This window comes from Orbicella franksi, chromosome 7 (genome assembly GCF_964199315.1).
Source record: "Orbicella franksi chromosome 7, jaOrbFran1.1, whole genome shotgun sequence".
Classification (NCBI taxonomy): Eukaryota; Metazoa; Cnidaria; class Anthozoa; order Scleractinia; family Merulinidae; genus Orbicella; species Orbicella franksi.
Genome location: NC_138151.1, coordinates 26,346,525 through 26,369,997, shown reverse-complemented (window position 1 = coordinate 26,369,997; position 23,473 = coordinate 26,346,525). Strand labels below are relative to the sequence as shown.

General features: G+C 39.4%; 3 protein-coding genes across 3 annotated transcripts in view; 2 read left to right on the top strand and 1 right to left on the bottom strand.

Moving 5' to 3' along the window:
- The first annotated feature begins 4,579 nt into the window (after window positions 1–4,579).
- On the top strand, window positions 4,580–6,768 carry LOC145492706 (uncharacterized). Its single transcript, XM_081472106.1, has 2 exons — window positions 4,580–5,650; window positions 6,194–6,768. Exons 1-2 carry the CDS (start codon window positions 4,620–4,622, stop codon window positions 6,555–6,557), a joined length of 1,395 nt encoding a protein of 464 aa, XP_081328232.1. The 5' UTR covers window positions 4,580–4,619; the 3' UTR covers window positions 6,558–6,768.
- Window positions 6,769–10,507: 3,739 nt separating this feature from the next.
- Window positions 10,508–13,485, bottom strand: LOC145493280 (uncharacterized). Its single transcript, XM_081472706.1, has 2 exons — window positions 11,229–13,485; window positions 10,508–10,594 (listed from the first exon to the last, which is right to left on the bottom strand). The coding sequence occupies exons 1-2, from the start codon at window positions 12,966–12,968 to the stop codon at window positions 10,556–10,558; spliced, it is 1,779 nt and encodes a 592-aa protein (XP_081328832.1). The 5' UTR covers window positions 12,969–13,485; the 3' UTR covers window positions 10,508–10,555.
- Window positions 13,486–17,930: 4,445 nt separating this feature from the next.
- Window positions 17,931–23,473, top strand: part of LOC145491797 (uncharacterized) — a 25,322-nt gene continuing 19,779 nt past the window's right edge. Inside the window, exon 1 of the mRNA XM_081471061.1 lies at window positions 17,931–18,728. The gene's annotated coding sequence lies outside the window, so the exon portion shown is untranslated. The remainder of the gene's footprint in view (window positions 18,729–23,473) is intronic.

The window sequence follows — 23,473 nt, the reverse complement described above, 5'->3', positions numbered from 1 at the left end:
GGAAAACTGGATTGTTTGATTTACGAAATGCTGTTTATTAGAAAGAAGAAACCTAGCCTGAACACGCAATCGGATTCCATCTGTTAATTAACAATCACACCTCTCACCGCATATATAACACTGTTGAACCGTTATTTTCTTGTCACTTGATAATGATGTCATGACGACATCGAAACGTTGTGTAAAATTTCTATCGCTCATTTTTATTTTGAAATGTTTATCGAAATTTAATCTCCTTCAGCTTTGAGTTTGATTAATCTATGTATGTACGTAGCTGGGGAAGGGCTGCAGGGGGAGGGGAAGGGGTGTCAGGAAAAACCAATCATGGGCTACCCATAGCACCAGCTCCCCTCCTTCTCAATATTAATGACCGATCCTCTTGTCCGTGAAAACTGAGATCGAAACTGACATCTAAAAATTTATTGAGTTAGTCTTCAGTATCAGGACAGGTCCAGCCCTTTTGCACTTTGCAGACTCGTATCACCTCGTTAGTGTTTTTTTCTACCCTGGTATTAAACTATTATAGGTTCTTTCACGGTTTCTGACGCCACCTTGCTTATGGGCCAAACACGGCAAAAATTGCTGGGAAATATATAGGAAAAGTTTACATTTCGATGCCCAATAAATTGAGAGTTATTGCCGTTCTGAGTATATTTCCTGAGTTACAAAGAATGGATACCCAGCAGAAGGCTTTTTTGGTCAAATTTAAAAAACACATTTGCTGTGAGGCGAGGAATTGCACTTTTAATTTTTCATACAAGGCTCTCTAAATTTTCCCGCGAATTGTGACTGAAGTTTTACAGCCAAATGTATGGAAAAAAGGTGACTCCCTATAGTTTAACGATCGCACGCGCGCTGAGGACGAAAGCTCAAGTAATCTGAGCGCAGTCGAAGGAAAACGTCAGTGTTTTACGATATTTTATGACGTCAACATGAGGACTAAAAGCAAAACTGACAGTGAATTTTCTCGCGTTTTATTAAGTCGCCAAAGCAAAATTTTCCATGTGGCGATGAAAATTATCGAGGTTTCCCTTACAGGCCACCGTAATTTTCCCCATACTATATACTGTAATTTTGGCCGTGAGAAGGTGTAAGTCACGTGGCTTATTGACCTCCCGCGTAGGTCACCAATTTCCCGCCAAAAGTCCAGCGGAGCGTTGTTGTGGTTCGCATTGTGTCTCCGTCGTCTCCGTAGCGAAACATTTGATTATTGAATGAATTTTCACGCTTTCTGCGTTTCCACACTTAAACACACACGTTAGAAAACTTTGTCGGGAAACTGGATAAGCGACGAAAAAGAACTTCTCTCGGCGTTGGAAGCTCAAATGGAGTTGAACGTTAATCGCGGGGACACTGTTCTCTTGATGTGCGGAAGCTTTTGAGTTCAATCGATTCAGGAAGGAAAAATCCCGGCAACTGAACGGTAGGTTGCGTGGTTTTGCCATTTCAAGTCGATATTATAAGAATTAATTGACCCAAATGGGAAACTAGAGAAACTCGTGTTATTATTCAGGATTACAAGAGCTACAATACCGAGACTTACAAAAAATCTAAAGATTTCAGCTTAGAAGTATCGTGAGGCATACATATTTTCACAGCCATCCTAACGTTTAATACGCTTATTTTGTGCTTTAGTAGTAAGCGTATTAAGTTCTAGCTCTATATTGGTACAAAATATATGCTAATGCGATGCAGGAAATGAAAGTCCATTCAAGCATTCTGAAGTCTGTGACAGGGCACTGGAGACTGTTGGGATTTTCTAGGATACCAAATTTAGCACCCTATTTGTTTTTGAAGTCTAAGGCTCCATTTATGTGGTACCCGAGGCAACCCTCTCCCTGAGGCAACTTTATCGAGCATTTGTATGTGACAATGTTGTCCCTGTAGGCAGAGTCAAAGTTGACCCTTCATAATTATTTGTGACCCTTAATAAATAATGAAATGTGCAAAATCGCTCTTTCTTTGAGTTTCCCTCCATCATTCATTCACTCTGGGTTTTGCCAAGTTAAATTTACATCTTTGATACAAATTTCTGCTTTAAATCCTAAATCTATCCATTAAGTGACATTCTCCACATGGCGAGAGTTGCCTTGATTAGGAGAGCCAAAAGTGTTTAGCTGAAGAAAAGTTGTCGCACCTGCCAGAATTACCCTACCTGCTGGAGCAAGACAACTCGCCCACCTGAGTTGTCACACACCCCCCATCCTCCCCTGTCAGAGTTAGCGATCATCATGTCAAAGGCTGGTTGAATTTTGCAAAGAAATAGGTGAAAAGTTAGCTCAGCCAGGGTAACTTGGAGGGGGGGGGGGGTAGGGTTGTCTTGGGTACCTGAGACCACATAATTGGGCCCTAAATCCCTCCCTTAGATACTGCACCTTATAAGGTGACATATCCAAATGAGAAGTTTCAAGATCATGTTATATTGCAGGTTTCATCTAGCCACGTGTACTGCATAGTTTCAGCTTTCACTGGATAACCAATGATACTGACAAAGTGAAAAATTTTTTTTCCCCTTTTAACTATTCTTGGGATAAAAAGGTTTTACCACTCACAGTCCAAAGCCTGATACATGCACACATTAGGATCGTGATGACTGGACAACAATGGAAGAAGTGGCCTAGTAGCAAAGTAAAGCTATGATCATTTTGCACATAAACAAGATACAATACCTCACATCGCTATAAGCAATGCTAATACTGACTAATACTGAAATGGTTGGCAGATTGGATAAATTGACCGCTGGCCATTCTCAAACTCTCTCTTTCAGAGTGTCATGTTTCCAAGTTGCATAAATCCCAGAATTTTAACACAAAATTATGTACAGTTAGCCTTTGCCAAACCAGCAGTGCAACTGCTTCATATACCAAGTTCTTATTCTATTCCTATCACACTGACAGGAACATGTGAGCTTAAAGTGTGACCAGCTCCCAAAATAATAGTTAGAAGGAGCATCATACCTTGATGAATAATGTTCAAAGTAAAACTAATAACATGACATTATGATCTGTTATAAAACTGGAATAATATTTTAGGGTTGTAAATGCAAACTGGCTACCCACATTGTTGTTACAAAGTAAATTTTGACTACTCTTGGCTGAACAGCATGCAAAGAAAGTGGTGTCCAAGAGCCAAGGGCTAGTAATTTTGCAGTCATGCCAGTGGATTCTTTCCTCACTTTTCTGACAGGCAGTGACGTTTCTTGGAAAAGGTTTTGGAGAAGTTCAAATCACAGAGGTTCATAGTTACAGCTTGCCCTTTGGGCAAGCTTAAAAATTAGTTTTCTTTGCACCCTGCTGAAGTGAAAAACTATCATGGCGGTTTATCACTTTATGACTCATGATTTTTTGTGCTGCTTTTTGATTGATAAAATGGCATTTAAAAATCCCACTACATGACATCAGTTCTGCTTGAAATTCAACTTATTTTTGTCCAGTATTTTGATGATGTGGTCTGGAGAACAAACATGTATGCTTTCAGCCTTTTGATACAGTTACATGACTGTATGTTTAGGAAGGATACGTAATCATGGTTCTGAGGCCTTGTCAATGAAATTTTACCTGGTTAATGTGCAGTTAAGTAACTTTTCAACGCGTGCATTGTTGATTATTGTCATGGTGAAAGCAGGAAGTACGAAGCCTAACTTATCAGTAAAATAATCGGATCAGGTTTACTGTAGGTAGTGTCAGCCCACACCATGAACTGATATATCAACACTTGGCGGATACTTGGCTGAGATATCAGCCGACAGTAGGTTGAGTGTCCGCTGAGTATCGGTGGAATGTCGACTGAGTGTTGGTCGATATATTGGCCATTACTTGACTGACATGCAACTAACAAACATATCAGCTGATTTATTGACTGACACTGGATCAATACCCAACCGACACTCGACTGACACTTGACTGACTGTCAGCTGATAAATTGGCTGCGTATCAGTCGACACCCGGCCAATACAAGCAAGACCAATACTCAACCAAGGTATTGATGGATTGTCCGTCGGTAATTGGCCAATAGTGTTGAGTGAAACCACCTAGGGTAAACATGGTCCAAATTATCTATTGCTGAAATCAAAATAATATTATTGGGATGTGTAATAAGTAGACTAAGTCTTCCTCTTTGTTCTTCAAGCAAGGAAAAAATAGAGCTATGGGAATCCACCTATTTGAGAATCTCCTATTGCTGTTATTGCCAAGTTGCTGTTATATCACTGAAAGAGTTCCTGTTTCATATTTAATCAAAGAATAACATACAGTTAAATGTTAGGTGTAAGTACTCGATATTAACCATATTTGTACCTTGGTGTAGCAAAGGTTAATAGGGAAATGTCCTGTTGCTAAGCGGCATTTAATTCAGTCAGTTGTTAGAGACTGCATTTTTGCCAGCAACTGTCACTTTCTCTACTTGACTGACTAAATTGGACTTGTCTCGTACCCTATTGTGCTATACAGTGGTGAATCTAGGGGAGGGCCCCCCTCATTTTAGGTAAAATAAATTGCAGAAGGAGTAAAAGCTGACAGAGCAAGCAAAAAAAAAACAAAAAAAAAAACGCTCCCCCCCCCCCCCCCCCTTAGCTCAAGGTCTGGGTCTGCCACTGCTATATGTGATAAAATTCAATTTTGATGCAGGTTTCAAATGCCCACTGGCAGGCTGGTTTAAGAATGGAGTTAAGCAGTCATGGCGAATGTTGTGAATTCAGTGATGAAAAGGACCTTGTGAATACGTTTGGCGGTGTTGCTTATGATCATGACAGCATGCCCAAGGTGGTCGCCGTGCACACTTTGTCACCTGAGAAGTTGAACAAGGAGCACAGCTCTATAATTGATAGGCTACCTAGGAATATTATTGGGATCAGAAGCAAGCCGAAGAAGTTAAGGAATTTAAGCATGGAAGGAAAGAGAGCTGGGATGTGGGCATTGCAGGAAAGAGAGTTGGGATGTGGGCATATGAACAAGAACGAAGACTATCTCAAGACGGCAGATGCAGCCACAGAAGTGTGTTCTGTTGCTGAAAAATTATCACTCCCGTGTGAAATCGATACTCAGACTGTTACGTTTTCTGAGGACAGCAATACCAGAAATGGTAGCTTAGAATATCTTGATTGGTTCAGCATTGGTGTCTTGGCAGAAAAAAGTCCTGACGAACTGAACTTACAGCCATGCTCAGGAAAAGGCTTGACAGCGGGGAAAAATAACCGTGAAGGACAAATCATTGAAAGCTGTAGTTATGAAAGTATGCGAAAGTCTTCTACTAAAACTTTGAAAGTCGCTGCTAGTGGCAAATTTGCTAGTATAGACACTGATGAAGACAAGAAGAGGGGTCAAGAGACATGTAGCAATATTGGTAAAACCGCTGGTAAGTCCTCGCTGGAAATGTGTCTGGCAGGAACTGATAACCAGAAACAGAAAATTGACTGTTTAATTCCTCGGAAACGGCCGCGGAAGTCAATTCCAAGGAAAATCGACATAAAGAGCGAGCATTTTGGTTCTTGCTCCCACCGTACTGATAGTGAAGAGACGCTAAGTGCCGATGAGACGACTTCAGAATTGTCATCAAACAAGTGTACACCTGTAGTTTCTCCAAAAAGCTCAAGATCGGATTCAATATCTCCCAGAGGCACCAAAGTAATCTTTAAGAGAACTGCAGGTACAGTGTAACTTAAGAAAAAGGGAACTTGTTGAGATGATACGGCTATGAAGGATGATACGAATTTTCAAAAACTCAATCATGGGATAATCCCGGGGGGATAATGCAATTCGAGAGTTTTCATTGGCTTAGCCGTCATGGTATATGTGCTATTATATCATATTCTACAAACATGATAAGTGTACGCGTAATTTTTGGGGACGTTTAAGGTTTTTATTCTATTTAGTTTTCTGTATTTTGGAGGCGTTTTTAAGAAAACAATTATTCCACTCGCGCTCTGTTGGAGGTGAGATGATTATAGCCAATAATGCATGTCCGCTCATGGAATAATTGTTAACGATAATATAGTCTGGTTGGAGGTTTCAAAAGTTTTTTTTTGTAGCCTTCCTTATTACAACAAGGACTTTTGCATTTTTAAAAGAATTTTCAAAACCAAAGTTATAAGAAATAACGATATCAAATCATACGTGTATTTCAAGCTTGAGTTTAGAAGAATTGAATGTAACAGGTTTATAAATGATCGGACAATAGTTTGACGTTTTATTTGTAGAAGATGTTTTTTTTTTCATTCTTGGCGTTCTGACATAACACATCTATTCCCTAACTGTTTCGTATCGTTCTGTGTTTCGATACTAGGTGTTTGGTCTGTTTCGCCTCTGGTATCGGACGTAGGGAGTTCAAACAGAGAGTCGGATGCTGATGATGTTAAACAAAGCAAAAAGATGTGTCTTTTCGCTGATCGGCCGATAGCCCCTCTTGTTATTTGTGATTCGTTGAACGCAAACTGCAAGGAACACTGTTATTCTCCTGCGTTAGATCGGGAAATACGCATCAAGGAACTCATAAGAAAACGGGAAAAACTTCTGGCAGAAGTTCGGCGGAGTAGAGCAGAATCTCAAATCAGCCTGTTATGATTCACACCAAGAGCACATTACAACCTTTGATCACTTCTCTTCGCTCTGAAACTCAAATGATGCATTAAAGTGGGAATGCGATAACCCCAAGCCAACGGCTAATAATTATTACAAACTGAGACCACCATGTGCATGGGAGGCTCTTGATATCAGACAACCTTATCGATGAGGTTTTTAATTTCTGTTTGGTTGAATTTAGTTCTGTTTTATTTAATCGGATCCAAACGTATTCAGATGTCTGGAAGTGTTGGTACTACGGTGTGAGACAACTGCAGCCTTGCAGAATGGAGCACGTGACTGCAGTTATTGAAATGTGTAACCAACGAAACCAGAGCTTTCAGCATTAATTCTGCCAAATCATTAACGTGGCGAAGTTGCACGTGGTCTGTCAAAGCTTTCAGTAGTGCCGAATTGAACGGGGAAACATCATAGCATTCCGAATATAGGTGAGTTTTACACAAAAGTTTCCTCTCTTTTAAATTGTCGTAAGTGCGATACTATTTTCCTAACATAGTCAGAACTTTCAAAACACTTTATTTGATTTAGTTATTTCTCGATTACTCACCGCTGTGTAGCCTGCGTAGCTTGGCGGTTTAAGGTGGCTCCCTATAGTTTTGCGACCGCACGCGCGCGGAGGACGAAAGCTCAAGTGATCTGCGCGCGCTCAGTGCTCAATGTCAGTGTTTTTCGATATTTTATGACGCAGTCAACATGAGTACAAAAAACAAAACACAGTGAATTTTCTCGCGCTTCCTTCGGTGAAATTCCGTAAAATTTGGCAGACTGGTAGTTAATATTTTATTTTAGTCGGAGCTCGTTTTCAAGAGAAATCTATAAGACCAGTTTTTTTCGCAGCGGTAAAAGACATAAATTTGCAAAAAACGAAAAAACTGCCTGTACGAACCCTACTTTTTTCGTGTTTAAGTTTCGTATCCAGCAGGATGCGATGTTCTGTGAAAATTTTGGAAGATTTCACTGAAGGAAATTCAAGAAAATCACAAATAAAGCCATTAAAAAAAGGACGAAACAATTTTGTTTGGGCATTTGTAATTTAAGAGTAAAACCCAAAATTTTAGTAAAGATATTTGATCATTGCTTATTACATGTTGTAAGTTTGAGAGGACTGGGTGCAAAAACGAATGCAAAAGCAGTATTCAAGACATAAGACTTCAGCGCGCAACGCCATAAATGATTGCCCTATGGAGCCACCTTAAGCAATTTGAGCGCGCGCACAAAGCTGCGAAGCCGCGAAAACGTGCAGTGAGGCAGGAACCTCCAGGAACCTGGAGGAGAGACAACTGAAACTGACAACTGTCATTAGTATGTCAAAATATGTAATAGGGGGCGGCAATCAAAACGTGGGTAATCCAGGCAGGCGGTTCCTCGCGGCTTCGCCGCTTGTTTAGCACGTGCTCAAATTGCTTAAACCGCCAAGCTACGCACGCTAACCGCTGTGTAGTAAATACCCTTGTCTAGCAATAGCAACAAAGGAGGAAATTTTTTCAACCTTAATTGAGATGGTTACGCCTCTCTGCTGTTACATGTATGTATGCTTCGACAGGCCACGCAAGCTACATCACGTGGGAAACTGTTAGCAGGCGTTTATACATTTATTGTGTTTAGTTTCTTAATTTTTAACTTTCGGCCAAAATTTCAGCTAAGTTTAGTAAGGTTACAAGTGTGAACGATTGTTTAGATTCCCTCCTGTAGAGTAATTTACTTCAACTTCAAAAGCCTCGTTTTCCTTGTTAAGCGGCAAAACGGACAACATTGTCAAGCAAGTAAAATTCAATTTCAACTTTTCAGTAACCGATTATAATGATTCCGATAGATGTAAAATATGTGGTACTTCCATTGTCAATTATTTATGAGCCAAAAGGAAGATCGCGTTTTTTAGCGGGGACGGGGATTTCGAGTTCCTGCAATTTTCAGGTACTACCCAGTGCTTGTCTTCTAACAATGCCTTGCCGAAGCCACGATTTACGGTTCAATGGCGCATTTTACGTTATTTTTGAAGTAATATATACATATATGTTATTGAGATTTTTATTCTTCAATGTGAAAGACTGTGGTTGCTTCACTTTAAGCTGCTGTACTTGGAACTATTTGCACTTAGTCCAAGAAGCAAAGAAAATAAATTATGTTTTTGTTCTCTTATTTAAGGTTTCTTTTTCAAGGTTAAAAGAGTAAATTATACCTAATGATAACTGTTTAGATACTCCACCGGCTGAAGGTGAAAATCGATTTTACCCAACTTGCGATACGTTGTCGAAATGTCCATGTGGGGTGTTACGTTAAGGTCATTCTCAGTATTGCATTGCGCCTCCCTACTGCGCATAGTTTCACGCGTGATTAGCGCGCGCGCATTAAAAAATGGCGGCTTTTTCTTTACGGCTGGACCTCGCCCTAGATAGATAGATAGATAGATAGATATATAGATAACTTTATTTCAACTCGGGTTGATGAGGCTGATTAGGCCTCTAGCAAGATTATGCTAATTTATCGAGAAAAATAACTTTAAACGAAAGAAAATTGAAATTAAAAAATTACAAGATATAAATATATAATAGCTAAGACTGGTTTACATATGTAAATTTACAATAGATCTAACCGCAATCTTAAAATCTTTAAGTGACTTCATACAACGTAGTGTTTCCGGAAGTGAATTCCAATCTTTTGAAGCAGTGTAGGCCACGGACTTAGTCCCATAGCGGGTGGTGTTAACTTTACGGATGACAAGCTTGTTGGCGCCCCTTAGATTCTTAATGTTCTCACGAATAGTAAACAAGTCACTTAAATATGTAGGAAGAAGGTTGTTGACAGCTTTAAAAGCTAAGATTAACATATCTTGTATACGTCGATAAGCTGGAGTGTAGCCAGTTCTTTCAGTTAATTCCCTAGCATTTGTAGGCGATCGGCCACTATAAATGTACCTTAGAGCTCTCCCATTTAGTTTATCGAGCTTTTGACTAGAGGTAAATCGTCATTTTCTCGCAAACGACTATGGTGAACTATCATTTTTTTGTTGTTGTTTTGAATTGAGTAATAAATTTCCCTGTGTAAAATAAATATGGATCAATTCTCAGTGTAGAACAAAAAACAATCGTCGGAAACGTGAATTTAGCAAGTAATCGTGCCGGAGTACAATCATGGATGTATTAAGAGTGATAGGCCTTTACTCTCAATACTGTTTTTAAAACTCTTAACCTTTGGCTTCTCTCTATCATGATGGTCTAGTTTGTTTCAAAGATGTAGCCCAAAATATCGTAAAGAATGTTTTCCATAATGAACTGTGCGAAAAATCAGCGTTCCTCAGATTATACCGTTTTTTGGTAGTATTGGATATTTCTGTTATATAAGTGGGCACAAGTCCGTTTTTTACTTTATACATGAAAATGGCGAAATTGTAACCGTTGTTGGTTCCGGGCCAAAGTGACCTATACGTCACCAGAGCTGTACTTATCCGTCACTTTGTACATCTAGGGATGTCAAATTCATCGCAACCTCTTGTAGGTTACCTCTAGAGGTATTCGGAACGGAGCGTAACGTCACGCTCCTTTTTGTTAAAATTCTCTATCGTATACGTAGTGTGACAACGGTTTCCGTTTTTATACGCAAGTTTAAGCTTATTTTATATGGAAGCACTTGGTTCTTTTGATGGCAGAAGGTCCTGAATTGTCGATTTGTTTTCTACATGTCCTTCGTTATCTTCTGCAAGAATCTACACTAGTTGTATCGTCGTTGTCTTTCAGCATTTTTACCGGAGTTTTCACCAAAGGTGCCTCTTGTTTGCTTGCATCCGAGTGAGCCAGTTGATCAAAGACTACAGGGGGGTCCACTTAGTGCGTACTCAGCATAGAAATTTGGTAACATTGCTGTTTGAAATAGTCAGTGTTATTGGAGACGCTGTAAATGAACAAACCATCAATGAATAGAACGTTACGAATTTCAGCTACTGCCAGTGGTGGTAGGCTGATCAGTTCTTGGCAGTGACCGGGTTATATTGGTGCTGCTGAGTGGCTGAACTCGGCACTTTGCTGTTTATCAAAGTGAAGTTGATTTAAAGGTTAAGAAGCCGCCGTAGCGATTTTGCGAACGGGCGTTTCGAGGTTTAGCGCTTTTCAAGTCCTCCGGGGGCGGGGGAGATACTTCCAGAAAAGTTGGGCGGGGCTGTGCGGCCCACTTCCTAAAACTCTCACCCTATTTATGACCAAAATTTGCGTTTTTTGCTACCCTATTTCTGACCTGCCCAAAATTCGATAGCCTATTTATGACTGTTGCGACTGACACAATTGGCCTAAACATAAGTTATGAAGGGCTTTTGTTGACGGTCTTATTGATAATGATTAAAAAGTAGCTTCTTCTAAGAAACATACCCAATTCAAGACTAGAGTGCTAAAACCATACCCTATTTCAACCAAAATGGCCAAAATCGATACCCTATTTATGCGGTGGTTAAAACGGCTGAAAAACCCTACCCTTTGGGACCGCACATACCTATATAGCCCATATAAGGGAGTACCCCTCCCCCGGATTTTCAAGACGGTACGTTTTGGCTCCGAGCACTCGGCCATTGCCTAGATTTTGGAAAAAATATGTCAACTACTAATGAACTAATTCTGTTGTCAGAAATTCTCATCAAATGTGTTGGCTCTAGTGCTGGTAACTTACACTTAGTGTGGGGTAAACGTGCCCAGTAGGGGAAGATCTTTGATGTTCGACGTCATAATACCCATCCAGACAGCTTGACGATAAATCCGCTAACAAACTGTTCCACTCTTTCTTTTCATTTGAAGACAACCGTTTGGCGTCGCGTAACTCCTTTCGTTGAGTTTTTTCGCTGCGATCTTCAACTATAGTATGCACGGCCACAATTCTAGGGAGATAATTGTGGTCGCAACTGTCCCCAGCCCAATCATTTTCTGCAAGGTTGCCTTCTTTATATACGATATTAACCGGTTTGTTACGTTGTGCAGAACATGTTAGCTGCGGACTGCTCTCGTCTTGGTTAAATGGGATTGTTAGTAGAAGTGTGTTATCCACATCAGTTGCTTCATCACTTGAGAATTTAGAAGTAGGTGGCAATTTTGAATTACGTGGCCTTTGCTTCATGATGCGATGTTTATTGATGTTTTCAAGTCTTTTCGACGTTGCGATCGTCTGCACGTGCTGTGTGACATCACCAAATTCTGTACGGTACGAATTGTGAATCCCACTCCAACTATTTAACAGTTGTGTGTTGTTGTCTTCACTTTGTTGCGAACCCAACCTACGCGCTTCATCAAATTGTTTTTGCTGCGGGACCCTTAAAGACGCCCTTGAATCGCCATCTAATGGCGTGCGTTTTTGTGGTGGCATGGTACTGCTCTCTCGATCTTTGTCCCAAGTTTTGTTAAAGAACATGGTATTGCTGTATTTGGACCCTTCAGAACGTGAAGGGTGACACGTGATTCTCTGTATGCCCCTCTGATTTTCATTACCACGCATCTTGACTTTCTTGACTTTATTTCTTTGACTTTCTTGACACCTTTTGGCCGTCCCTACATATCTACTCTTGCACTCGCTATCAGGTCTATTTATCGACTCCCAGAAGTCATTAGCCCTAGGTGGAATTTCAGGTCTTAGCCTTTGATTTTCCCCTCTGTGTTCTGTTGCAATTGAAGATAGACTCAACTGAAGTTTAGGTGACGCAATGTAGTGGATAGAGGATATATTTTGAGAAGATCTTCCACTTTTTAGTTCTGAATTTTCATCGTAGTTAGTTTTCGTAATTCGATCACTTTGTTTCAGAGCATGGTTTTCAAGTTCATTTTCTTGAGCTGTTTCAGTTGAAGGCTCTTGTATGTCTGTTTCAACCGAATGAGATAGTTGATTTTTCTCAGACTGTTTGCACTCTTTATCGCAGCGCTCCCCTGAAAGGAGGTCAAGAATGTCGGCAATGGAGTGATCTTTCCGTGTCCTTTTCTGAGCCTTATTAAGTAGATTCTCCTCCTCTTGCCGCGACCGTTTTGGACAATGAAAGTTATCGCAGTGGTAGACGAGAGTATAACCATGGGTAAAGCTTTCGTGACCTAGAGATGTGTGACCATCACCAGTTTCCAGTTTCCAGTTCTCCTTCATAACTTTAGCCGGATAGAAGACTGGCTGTGCTGCACGTGTGTTGCACGTGTACTCAGTGTGCCACACAGCACTTTGTACATATGGCTGATAGTAGTTGTGAAAAGGAGGTAAACGATAACTTTGAGCCGTTTGCTTGATTGTCGACGGCGCATTATTGAAAGGCGATGAAACACACCCGAGTCCCAGTGTTGTTGTAGACTGTTGTGAAGGAAGATGCGTTCTGACGGAAGGGGTCGGATCTATATCAAAAAAGAGAGAGAAACCATTTGATTCAAAATATTGCAAAAGCATCTAAAATTATGCACTTCTTACTAATCGGAGTAGACAAAAGAAAAATGTTATCAAAAAGGAATGATATCTTCACAGTGTGAAAGATAAAATAGTATCTTCACTGCGCGCGATGAAGATATGATTTTTTTAGTAAAAGGAAAAATCCTGGTATTTCACTGGTGTTTATATAATAAAGTGTATTAACATTGTTGTAATGTTCGATGGTCTGTGATGCACAGGCTTGATATCTCGTAACTAAAACTGGCGAATCTTAAGCAGAGGTTTAGTCACGTCAACTTAACCTACATACATACGGGGATTCTGATGTACTTTGTTCCTAGTTGAAACGATATCGTTGAATGGTGACGAGCCACAAGCTAGGCCCACTGTGGAGTAGTTTGAAGCATGGCACATCCGGGCTTGACCTGAAATAATGGGAAGAAATAAAAACCTTTTAGAACGGGAACACGTTTCCATATGAATGGTTTCGCGCGAAGCCACGACTCGTTTTGAAACAGAGGCAAATGACAACTCGTAAATGGCCTATTAACGTGTCTTCTTATAATAATATATGGAACATTTGTTATGACCCATTAGTTACGTCAAGTAAACCTTCATATGACATTCTGCGATGTCCAATCAATGATTTGTTTCGTCATTGTATTCAGTTTAATTTGCTTTTGAAAGTGACCAGAGGATCTGTAGACATGAAGAGTTAAAGTGCCACTGAAACGAAATTTTCGTATATGAGATTTTTGCTTAGTAATAAAGTTTCAACCTTACTTGGAAACACTGCAAACTTTTTTTTCGCATACGGTAAGCGAAAACTGCTTTTTCAGCCGTTCGAAGTTGGCTGGTTAAGCCCAAAATTGGCGGCCATCTTGGCGCGGCCAAAACAGCCTAGTGACGTCAGTGGTTGTATTACTTTCATGCCGCGCTGAAAATTTAGAGTGATTATGGGAGAAGAGAATACTGTTCGAAGCCCCCCCCAAAAAACATCTTAATGACATCTCAGAGCTGTAAAGCAGATAATAACAGTAGCCTTAGACATGAAGAGGTCAAGAGTCGATCCTGGGGCTTTTCAGTCCATTTAATTGGATATTTGCAGGATATTTTATGTAAGCAAGCAAACGAGTGGGAGTTGTTAGATCGCAAAATGATCGGGACTCTTGGCGAAATGGCCAGCACTCAGTTAAACAATATCTACACTCATAAAGTAAAAAAGACATGAAAACAAGAGAAAGCGGCTTTTGAAAATATTATCCGGAGTTCTGCTGCACGAATCGCAGCAACAACGCTTCGAGTTTTCGAGTCGCTTCGCTTCGAGGAAACCGGACGCGTTGTGAGTTTCACCGCGGACGAGATTGTGTCACAGTGACCTTTAGTCCAGTTGTATCTGCTACATCCTACAAGTTATCACAACAACAACAATTTAGGAAACCCTGTTCTTTTATATGAGGGAACGAATTTAAACTATAAAGGTAAACTAAGCTGCCATAACCCTACAGGTTTGTTTTTAGGAAACGAGAGAAAGCGTGACAATGTCGGCCCCGAAAGGTCATATATGCAAATTGGTTCAAATTCTGTTTAATAAACCTTCGAAAGGAGTGTAAACTAGTGACGTTTTAACGAATTGCTTTGAACTTGGATACTATTAAATGAAGATCATAGACATAAGTATGTCCTAAAGAACTCAAAGTAATCCATCGACCGTGAAATATTGCAATTGGGAGATACGTGCCAAAGAGAAGCGAAATTCCCGCTTTGTTTACACTGATACGTATGCGGCGATATGGCAAACCCCGCTGCGGATCACAATTTTCAAAGATACATTTTGTCTACCACAAGAACTCTCACTTATTAGTATCATAAAAAGATGCCCTCTGTGTGCAAAGAAGCACTCGACTCAAAACTTGTGGACCGTTAATAACTTCGTGATTGTGCGGATGGCTGATGCGCTTGCGGCTTGTAATGCAGTAAAGTTGCCGAGAATATATTCGAACCTTGTTAATAGACCTTAGATCAACGTGAGAATGCAAATTTCAGAACCAGGCTGGAAACAGACGACGAAATATCGTGTTTAGGCTTCAGGACGTGATATAAAAGTTGCCACATGCGTCTTCGAAATATCCAATCGAGTACTCAAGATGTTCGAAAAGTATACTGAGCTGTTCTAATCTGTAGCATTTATTTTGGTGAATCTACACTCTTTGGCGCCCTCCAACGTTTATGATGTGTATTTCCTGTCAAGGCTGGACAGAAATTACAAGGTAGAAAACTAGCAGGTATGACAATATGAAGAATAAACTTGCATAAATCAAGTGAAAACAAGAGAGAATCTATAGCGCTTCTCGCGTGAATACAACCAGTGACGTCACAAGGTCCTTAAACTCGGTTCCAGAGCCCGGACACAGTTTTGCTCCAAAAAGTCGATTTCAGTAGCTAAAAAAAACACTTTCCGTTAGGATTTGACAGAAATAAAGTTCACCATTATTTTAAGCACGTTTGAAACTATAAACTGGGCAAATAAAAGAGAGTACGAAAATTTCGTTTCAGTGGCACTTTAAAACTAAAGAACAAGGTAAGCCGTTTTCCATTCCCGTTCAGCTATTTACGTTGATCAATTAGGAGCTTCATTTAGCGAATCTGCCCATTTACAACTGATATGTAAAAAACGCCCGCATTATTTTTATTTACCGTGCGTTATCACTGAGTATCCACCGGAGTATCCAACAAGCTTGGATATGTCACTGATATGTAAAAAACGCCCACATTATTGTTATTTGCCGTGCGTTATCACTGAGTATCCATCGGAGTATCCAACAAGCTTGGATATGTCACTGATATGTGAAAAACGCCCGCATTATTGTTATTTACCGTGCGTTATCACTGAGTATCCACCGGAGTGTCCAGCAAGCTTGGATGCTGTTTCTGCAGTCCTGTGGTTATTTAACGCATTTTCCATGGTCTTACTTATCTGTGAATAATGATGCAGAGACAACTGATTAGTAAAATGTCCAAAAAGCGGGATTATTTTATTTGCACGTTTCGTTATTCAATTTGGAACAAAAAGAAGGATAACACGGCTTTTGTTTCTTTTTTACAGCTGTTTATCTTAGTTCGCCTTTTGTTTCACAAAGCACAGCTGTTGTGAAACCAATAAATTAAAAGTGCTCTGGACGTTCAGGAGTGTTCGTTTGGGACAGCAAAACCGTTGTCAAATTGCTGTATAATTGATGGAAGTACGCGCCATTTTCCATCGACCATGATTTTAGTTTGAACGGAAGGGAAATTTTCCAAGCTATAGAAAGCCTTTCACTCTTCACTTTGATTCCATTTAGGCGTTTAAGCTAACACTAACAACGTAAGTGATGATGAGTTATTCGACACCGAAATTTATTTTAATTATAAAAACAATCATCTACCTTACATCCATCGAGAAGAGAGCCCAAGTATTTTTAAGGATAAGGGTTTGTCGCGGTTTTTCTGTTCACTGATTTTAGAGTCTGATTCAAAGCATAGATCATACTCTTCTTGGGTTGATTTCGGTATGATGGCAAACATTAATTATTTTGTTTATGTATTTGACAGTATTTGCTTTTTTGTTTTGCATTTTTCCATGGTTAATCAAACAGACGCATTACCGCCCTTTTGTTCAAGCGGAATCCTTTGTCTCCTCTTAACTGCGATCCAAAGCCCTTATATTTGGAAAGTAGCAGAAGGATACTAAACCTACCTGAAAGTTTTAAAATGTTGAACAAAATAGAAAATGATGAAAAGGCGAAATCAAGGGAAGTTCCGTGCCAGAATCTCAGGTGTCTTCATAACTAAGTGAGGGTACTTCAAACATTCCGGACAAAGAACCTGTAAAAAAAATTTCTTTTGTGTTAAATTGTTTTCATATCCATTAGTGTACTGCATTCCTGGCAAATGCATTATATAACAACAATCAAACAACGTGGCCATGAAATTGAACGAAACGTGAGCTTATTTCAATGGTGGCCAAAAAACGTTATACCCGTTCTTTCATCGTTTCAATTTCTCATGTTTTTCCTTTGTTTCTATTTACAATTAAAACTCTAGTCTCTTTTCCGTATTGTTTATTTTTATGTTTCAATGTTATTCTGTCTAATCAAACAGTCCACGAGGTTTTAGTTTAAAGTATCACTCCACGTCATTTTAGCATTATGTCATTGGGCAGTACAAATGAGAGTCGCGGGCTCCCGGCCGGTTGATGGACTTTATATGACACTGACGTGGGCACTGGTATGAATGCGTTAAAAATCGTGTTTTGATCTCGCTTAGGGTATTCCATTTCAATTTGTCACAGTTGCTATATGTCCTGTAACCTATCACGGTACCTTCTCAGAGTGGGACGCAAACTAGGAACTACTTGTCAAGAAATGATGTTTCTTGGGACGTGGCTCTTGGCCGGCCAGTCTTAAAGCCACTTAACGCTCATCAATGAGAGTCATATCTCTTCGGGGTAAACATGAATTTCAGTCACGCGCTGGTAACTTTTAAGGGCGTTTTTCAAAATTCTAATGAACATCGATATGCCAGTCATTTTTATAAGAGAGCCCCACCGCGCGCCCCCTCCCCCAATCCAGTCCGGGATCTAAAAGCTCATTTTATAAGCTGGCGGCTTTGTTAGAAGTGAAACAATACATATTGTTTTCTGACTTGGAGTAACTTAATATTCAGAATGAAAGCGGCAGAAAACGAATTAATTTGGCGCGTAAAATTCATGGAAATTTCATCTTCGTGTAGGTTAGCAAAGGTGAATATCAAAAATCCATTTTCGTGAAAATAATGCACGACCGTATGTGTTTAACGAAGCTTAAACCAGGTCTCAGTATTACGGGTTAACAATACTGTCTTAAGAAAAGTGCTAAAAAATAAATACAAATAGCAGTCTGCTTCCGCGCGAGTGTCCCTTTAATAGAGAAGGCTTAGAAACAAACTTGGAAACAAGCCGGGGGGGGGGGGGGTACCGAACTTTTCGGTGGGTTTGTGTCCCCTGCTTCTTTAAGCCCTTAACCTACTTCAGACCAAAAATTTGATATCTTCGATATCATATTTAAGACCTGACCCAATAATGAATACCCTAATTCAGGTCCCTAAAATAAGTACACCTCTGTATACATGACCTCAGCTTATATGGAATGGCTTTGTGGAGAAAAAAATTAAAATTATCGTTGCTTCTAAGAACGTACCCAGTTGAAATCATTCCTCATTTCAGACCAAAATGTTTTAAACTAATCCTATTTGAGTTCAAAATTCATACCTTTTTACGTTTGACATATATACAAAGCTTTTAAAAGGGAGTCCCCCCTCCCCGCTTCCCCGAAGCGAAGAGTTACCAGAATGCTTTTAATGTGTTTTTTTCCCGTTTTATTGTCAATACGTGACAATGTGAGATAGACAGGCGTGGACTAGAATAAACAGAAACGACAATTAGTGAGTACCGTCTCCATAAATACCGCGAACGTTTTTAATTTTGCCCATTCTATGCTAATTACTTTTGCTGCACACAAGTGCTGCCATGGATTTTTGGGTAGCTTCTGGAGAATTTGTCGCCCCTATTAAGTGCACCATATATCATAGCATTCAACTCAGTTGACGTTTGGCAGCAGACTGACGCACTGTGGAGACTATTAAAAACACCGCCTTTGAGCCGGTCACTTCTTTTATTCAGTTACGCCCACTGGTTTGGGAGAATTATCGCGATATATGGGTCATCTTCTCACGCCAAAAGCCCATGATGGCATCTTCGACTTTGTGAGTATATTTTTTAATTATGCACTTTGTAGAGTTATAACAATTTTAAAACAATACTGTAAGAAACAGTACTTGAAACCCTAATTGAGCTTCCAAGGCACGTGTTTCGTGAATTTTAGCCAATAATTCCTTGATTTAAAACTTCGTTTTACCTAGGTACCCGAAACGGTTAAAAAAACCTACGGCACTACTGAGTTTGACACTGACTTCCGATCTGATTTTGTTCTCACGCATGTTTGATATTTTGCCGAAGATTGTTAGCACTAAAGAAAAGTTTAGCAAAAGCGGAAAATTTAACAAAGCGCGCCGTGGAAACGAATGTGAACGTAGTATATTGTTTCGCCTTGGTCCCTTAAACAAGCAAACAGTTACATAACCACAGTACCAACGGTGTCGAAAGAAAACTAGTTTTTGTTATCAAATTTTGTTCTGATAGTTGTTACTCGCAATGAACAAATAAACTGACAGATCAATGCTTTCTTGGTTAAGCGACAAATGGAAATTTTTATTACTTTGGTGCGCTTATAGCCATAACAATAACGCAGTGGGCTCCTTCACAAAAATAAATTGTCTTAAGTGCGATACTTCCCGCTGATTCAAGAATAACTTCAACAAATAAATTGCCTTAAGTGCGATACTGCTCGTTGATTCAAGAATAGCTTCAACAAATATTAGTAGCTCGGTAGTTTTGCTAATAGACCTTTTAAGCTTGGGTGGTTTGTTTTCCCATTACAGACCACGTGATATTCTCTTACGAATTGTTCTTTTATCCAACTTGAAATTATTCATTCAAATACACGCGAATATTTGAAAATTTGAAAGTAAGAATTCTCAAACGTATCGTCACATGATCTGAAATGGGGCAACAAGCCGCCTAAGCTAAAAAGTCTGTTAATTGAAATGGTAAACTGATATTTTATCAGGCAATACATTAGGTAGCTGTATTAAATACAGTTTTTTCTCAACTGTCGTTATCATTGTCGGCCGGTTTGGCGTTCCTGGTAGAGAATGCCTGCGATTCCGTACTCTCGTACACGCCGAAACGGCCGGGAACGACCGGCTTGGAGCGATGGGACGAGGCTGTATTCGTAAACTATAGTAGTGGAGATTTAAAACAAAAGGTTTCTAAATAAAGACATTAATAAATAAAAAACTGCGATGAAATATTTCTTAACAATATTTTGATCCATATTCAGAAAATTATGTTAGAAGACTGAGACACTGGTTTCTACGTTTAGCTATAAACGTCATTATCAAGTCAGAATGAGAGTTGATAAAAGACTATAAATATTAAATAAAGCAATAGTTAATCAGAGAGAAATAAAAATAGAAAAAAGTGTTCTTTCAGACAAAGAGTTTCGCACGAATGGAGTCAGGCTGTGTTTAAACTTGGATTAGGTTTTTTATCCTTTGTGATTAACTACTGTTTAGTATTTATACACTTTTTCTTATCAAATCTCATTTTGACTTGATAATGACGTTAGCTAAACGTCGAAACGTCGTTTCTTTGACATAATGTTCTTAATACGGTCGTTAGGAAATATTTCATCGCATTTTTTATAGTTAAATACAGTCTTTTTATAGTTAAATAAAGAGAGCAGTTATAATCCAGAGGAACATAGCAATTGTTTAATAGTGAAAATGGACTCACTATTTAACAAATTGACGTCAGTTTTTTATGCGTCTGTACTCTTATTGCTGATTTTCAGTGTCACGCGATTCAAAATAGATCAAAATAAAAACCAAAACCGGTAAATAGATATTGTCCAGAATCTGGGAAATGAAAGAGGGTAAATATCCAAAGACTCTCGCCAAAATTCTGGTCACAGCAATTTTTCCCATGCGAGATATGTGGAGAAATTTTTTACCTAAATTTATAGAGATTTGTATGGAGACGCCATGCTGGTGCCCATCCGTATGGGCACCAACATGGCGGCCGGAAACCAACAGAAACATCTGTCACTGGGTTTTGCTACAAAAGCGTGAATTTACCCCTCGAGGAACTCTAAAACATTAAAATAATACTTTTTCTAAGACATGAACTGTTCAGAAAGCCAAATTCCCCGAAATAAGTCACTTTTTTAACCATCATGACAGCCCTCCAGGTCGTCATGTAAATGCCGCGTCACGGAAAAGCTTAGAAATTCAAGCGTAGTGTATCAGAAAACCAAGAACCCATTCGGAGCGGAAATTTGTATGAATATTAGTTTTCAGCTGCTCTTATACATCATTAAAGTAAAATCTCAGGAAGATCAATAGCTTTGTAGTTCGAATTTTGGTGAAGTCGTGTGAAAACCAGCTATTGATGATAAATTGCCTCATAACATTGTCAAAGTGGTTGTGGAACCACGAGCCGCAGGCGAGTCGTTCCGCAGAAAATTTTGACAATGTTATGACAAAATTAGTCATCAATAAGAGGACAGATACATAAAAAACTGACGTCAATTTGTTTCTTACAATAACAAGACCCCAAATGGAATAAATGAGGGGAAAAGACGCTGTTAACTTGCCGTAGACAAAGATAAGTGAATATTATTCAAAATGACTCGAACATTGTCAATAGCTTTTCTCGCGTTTTGATTGGCTTCTTAAAAAAGTCCATAAAATCTCATTGGTTAGAACGTTGACAGTTTGACAGCTGAAAGATGAACTTCAAAGCTTGCATAAATTAAAGTTTTATCAGTCTGTACTCTTATTGATGATAAAAATGAGGCAATCAGCGCGCGAGAAATTAGACAGTTATTGTAAAAAAAAGTTTCTGCGCGGCAGCCATGTAGCATGGCAGGAACAATGAAAATGTTTTGCGTCAGAAAGAACATTTATTCCCATAGGAAAAAAGAATCTATTTTTTCTGCCATGCAACATGACTGCCGTGCAAAACCTCTATACTTAAGGTTACAGTATACCTTCAGATCGGCAATTTTCTTCAAATTTGGATTTTTGGTTCAAACTAATGGTCGAAGAGTTATCTCTAATTTCTGAAAACAAAATTGGAAAAAAACCTAATATTGGCGGAGAAATGGATGTTTTACGTTATGGCCGGAAGTAAAAGTTCCCTCTTGATTGACAGCCCTATGAAGTGTATGCAATCAACCGAGACTACTTTCGCGGGAGTATTACCGATATGGATACCACGAATTGGCTGGCTACTCAGTTAATCAGCATTGTTAATCCAAGCATTTTTCGTATTAGATGTAATTCTGTTAAGTTATAAGTAAACATGGACCACGGAAACTCCGTTTACCAGTTCGAAACAGCACACAATGAATGAAAATACATCAATGAGTGAAGAAGCGAAAGTTGGCCGCGCGGATGAAGCTACGGACGTATCAAGCGGGCAAAAAGATCGAGTCAAGAGAAGAGAAAGGTTGTGTAAAATTTGGGAACTCGACAGCGGTAACAGCGATGTTTACAGTGACTCTTTTGTTGAGTTCGATACCGATGAATCGTCCAACTCATTGAGATCCATTGGAATATTATCCATGCACATTTGCTCTGCCGCGCTTTCTTTTGTTTGTTCTCGTCGCCCAGCTACTCTAGCGTTCGTATCCTTTTTCGTCTTCCCCATTTTGCCAAACCAGCTTCAAGAAAAACCCAGCTGCAGAAAAATTATCTCTCCGCCTTGAGCGCATTGCGAAACGCAAGGTTTTTTTGCAGATTCACGCGTACATTTCACCGCGAGTTAATGGTAGTAAATTTTCCAAGCGCTGATTGGCTCAGTGATCTGAGAACCCAGTTGAAGGCGTTTGTGGGCGGAGTTTGTTTGCGAAGCAAGATATTTTTCTTAGCGCTGTTTTCTCGGATAAATTTTTTCGCTTGAAACAGACACTTTAAAGAGTTACAACTCAAACGGAATTTGTTTGTTTGCCCTCAAATTTGGACAGTAGCTAGATTAACATATAAAAAACAAACACGTGTCTGCGAATTGTTTATTTCGAAATATTTTTTCTCCGAGAGCGATTTTTGTACGATCACTTCACATTTTTTAAATCCTATTTCGAAAATGTTCTGTAACTTTTTACTACAATTGAATATGGAAAAACGCAGACACGCTTTTTTAGCGCTTTTTGTCCTGAAACCGAGGAAAAATATAAATTGGCGAAAAACAAAATTCGCTTTGACTTGTAGCTTCCAAAAGGTGATTAGGACGCTTGCATTTAGTGGCCGTGAAAAAATTGGCAATTCATTTTATTTCAAAATTTTTAGTATGGTTTGATAGCCAGCTCTATAAGCTTTAATTTGATATAGGGGCTTAGGTATCTACAGCTTAAACCGGACGCGCTACATCGCTTGGACGCGAGACACCCCTGAAGGTATACGGTAACCTTAAGTTTGGGCATTTTTTGGTCTCCAGACTGAGGATAGAGATTTCTATGACCAATAAATCTCTGCCATTTGAATCTTTAAGTATTGGTTGTAAATCGTCAGTGTCGACATCGTGGTACGAGTAAGACATCCTGGAGGGCCACTAACTAAAATGAACCAATCAGACTCTATAAATCGTGAATTCATGTAGTGAATCTCTTTTTGCTGGTAGAACTTCAGGTCCGTCCACCGGAGAAATTTGAAAACGGCGTTTTCACTCTGGAAATACATTAAAAATGTTTTTCGTCCACACTACGCCAGAGAAATTTGAAAACGCAACAATCACCGACCATTTGGGATTGTGTTTGAGGAAAACCCGGGCAGGGAAATAACTGACTATCGTGATGTCATCGTTTTCGAAAAGCTCCGTTTTCAAAATG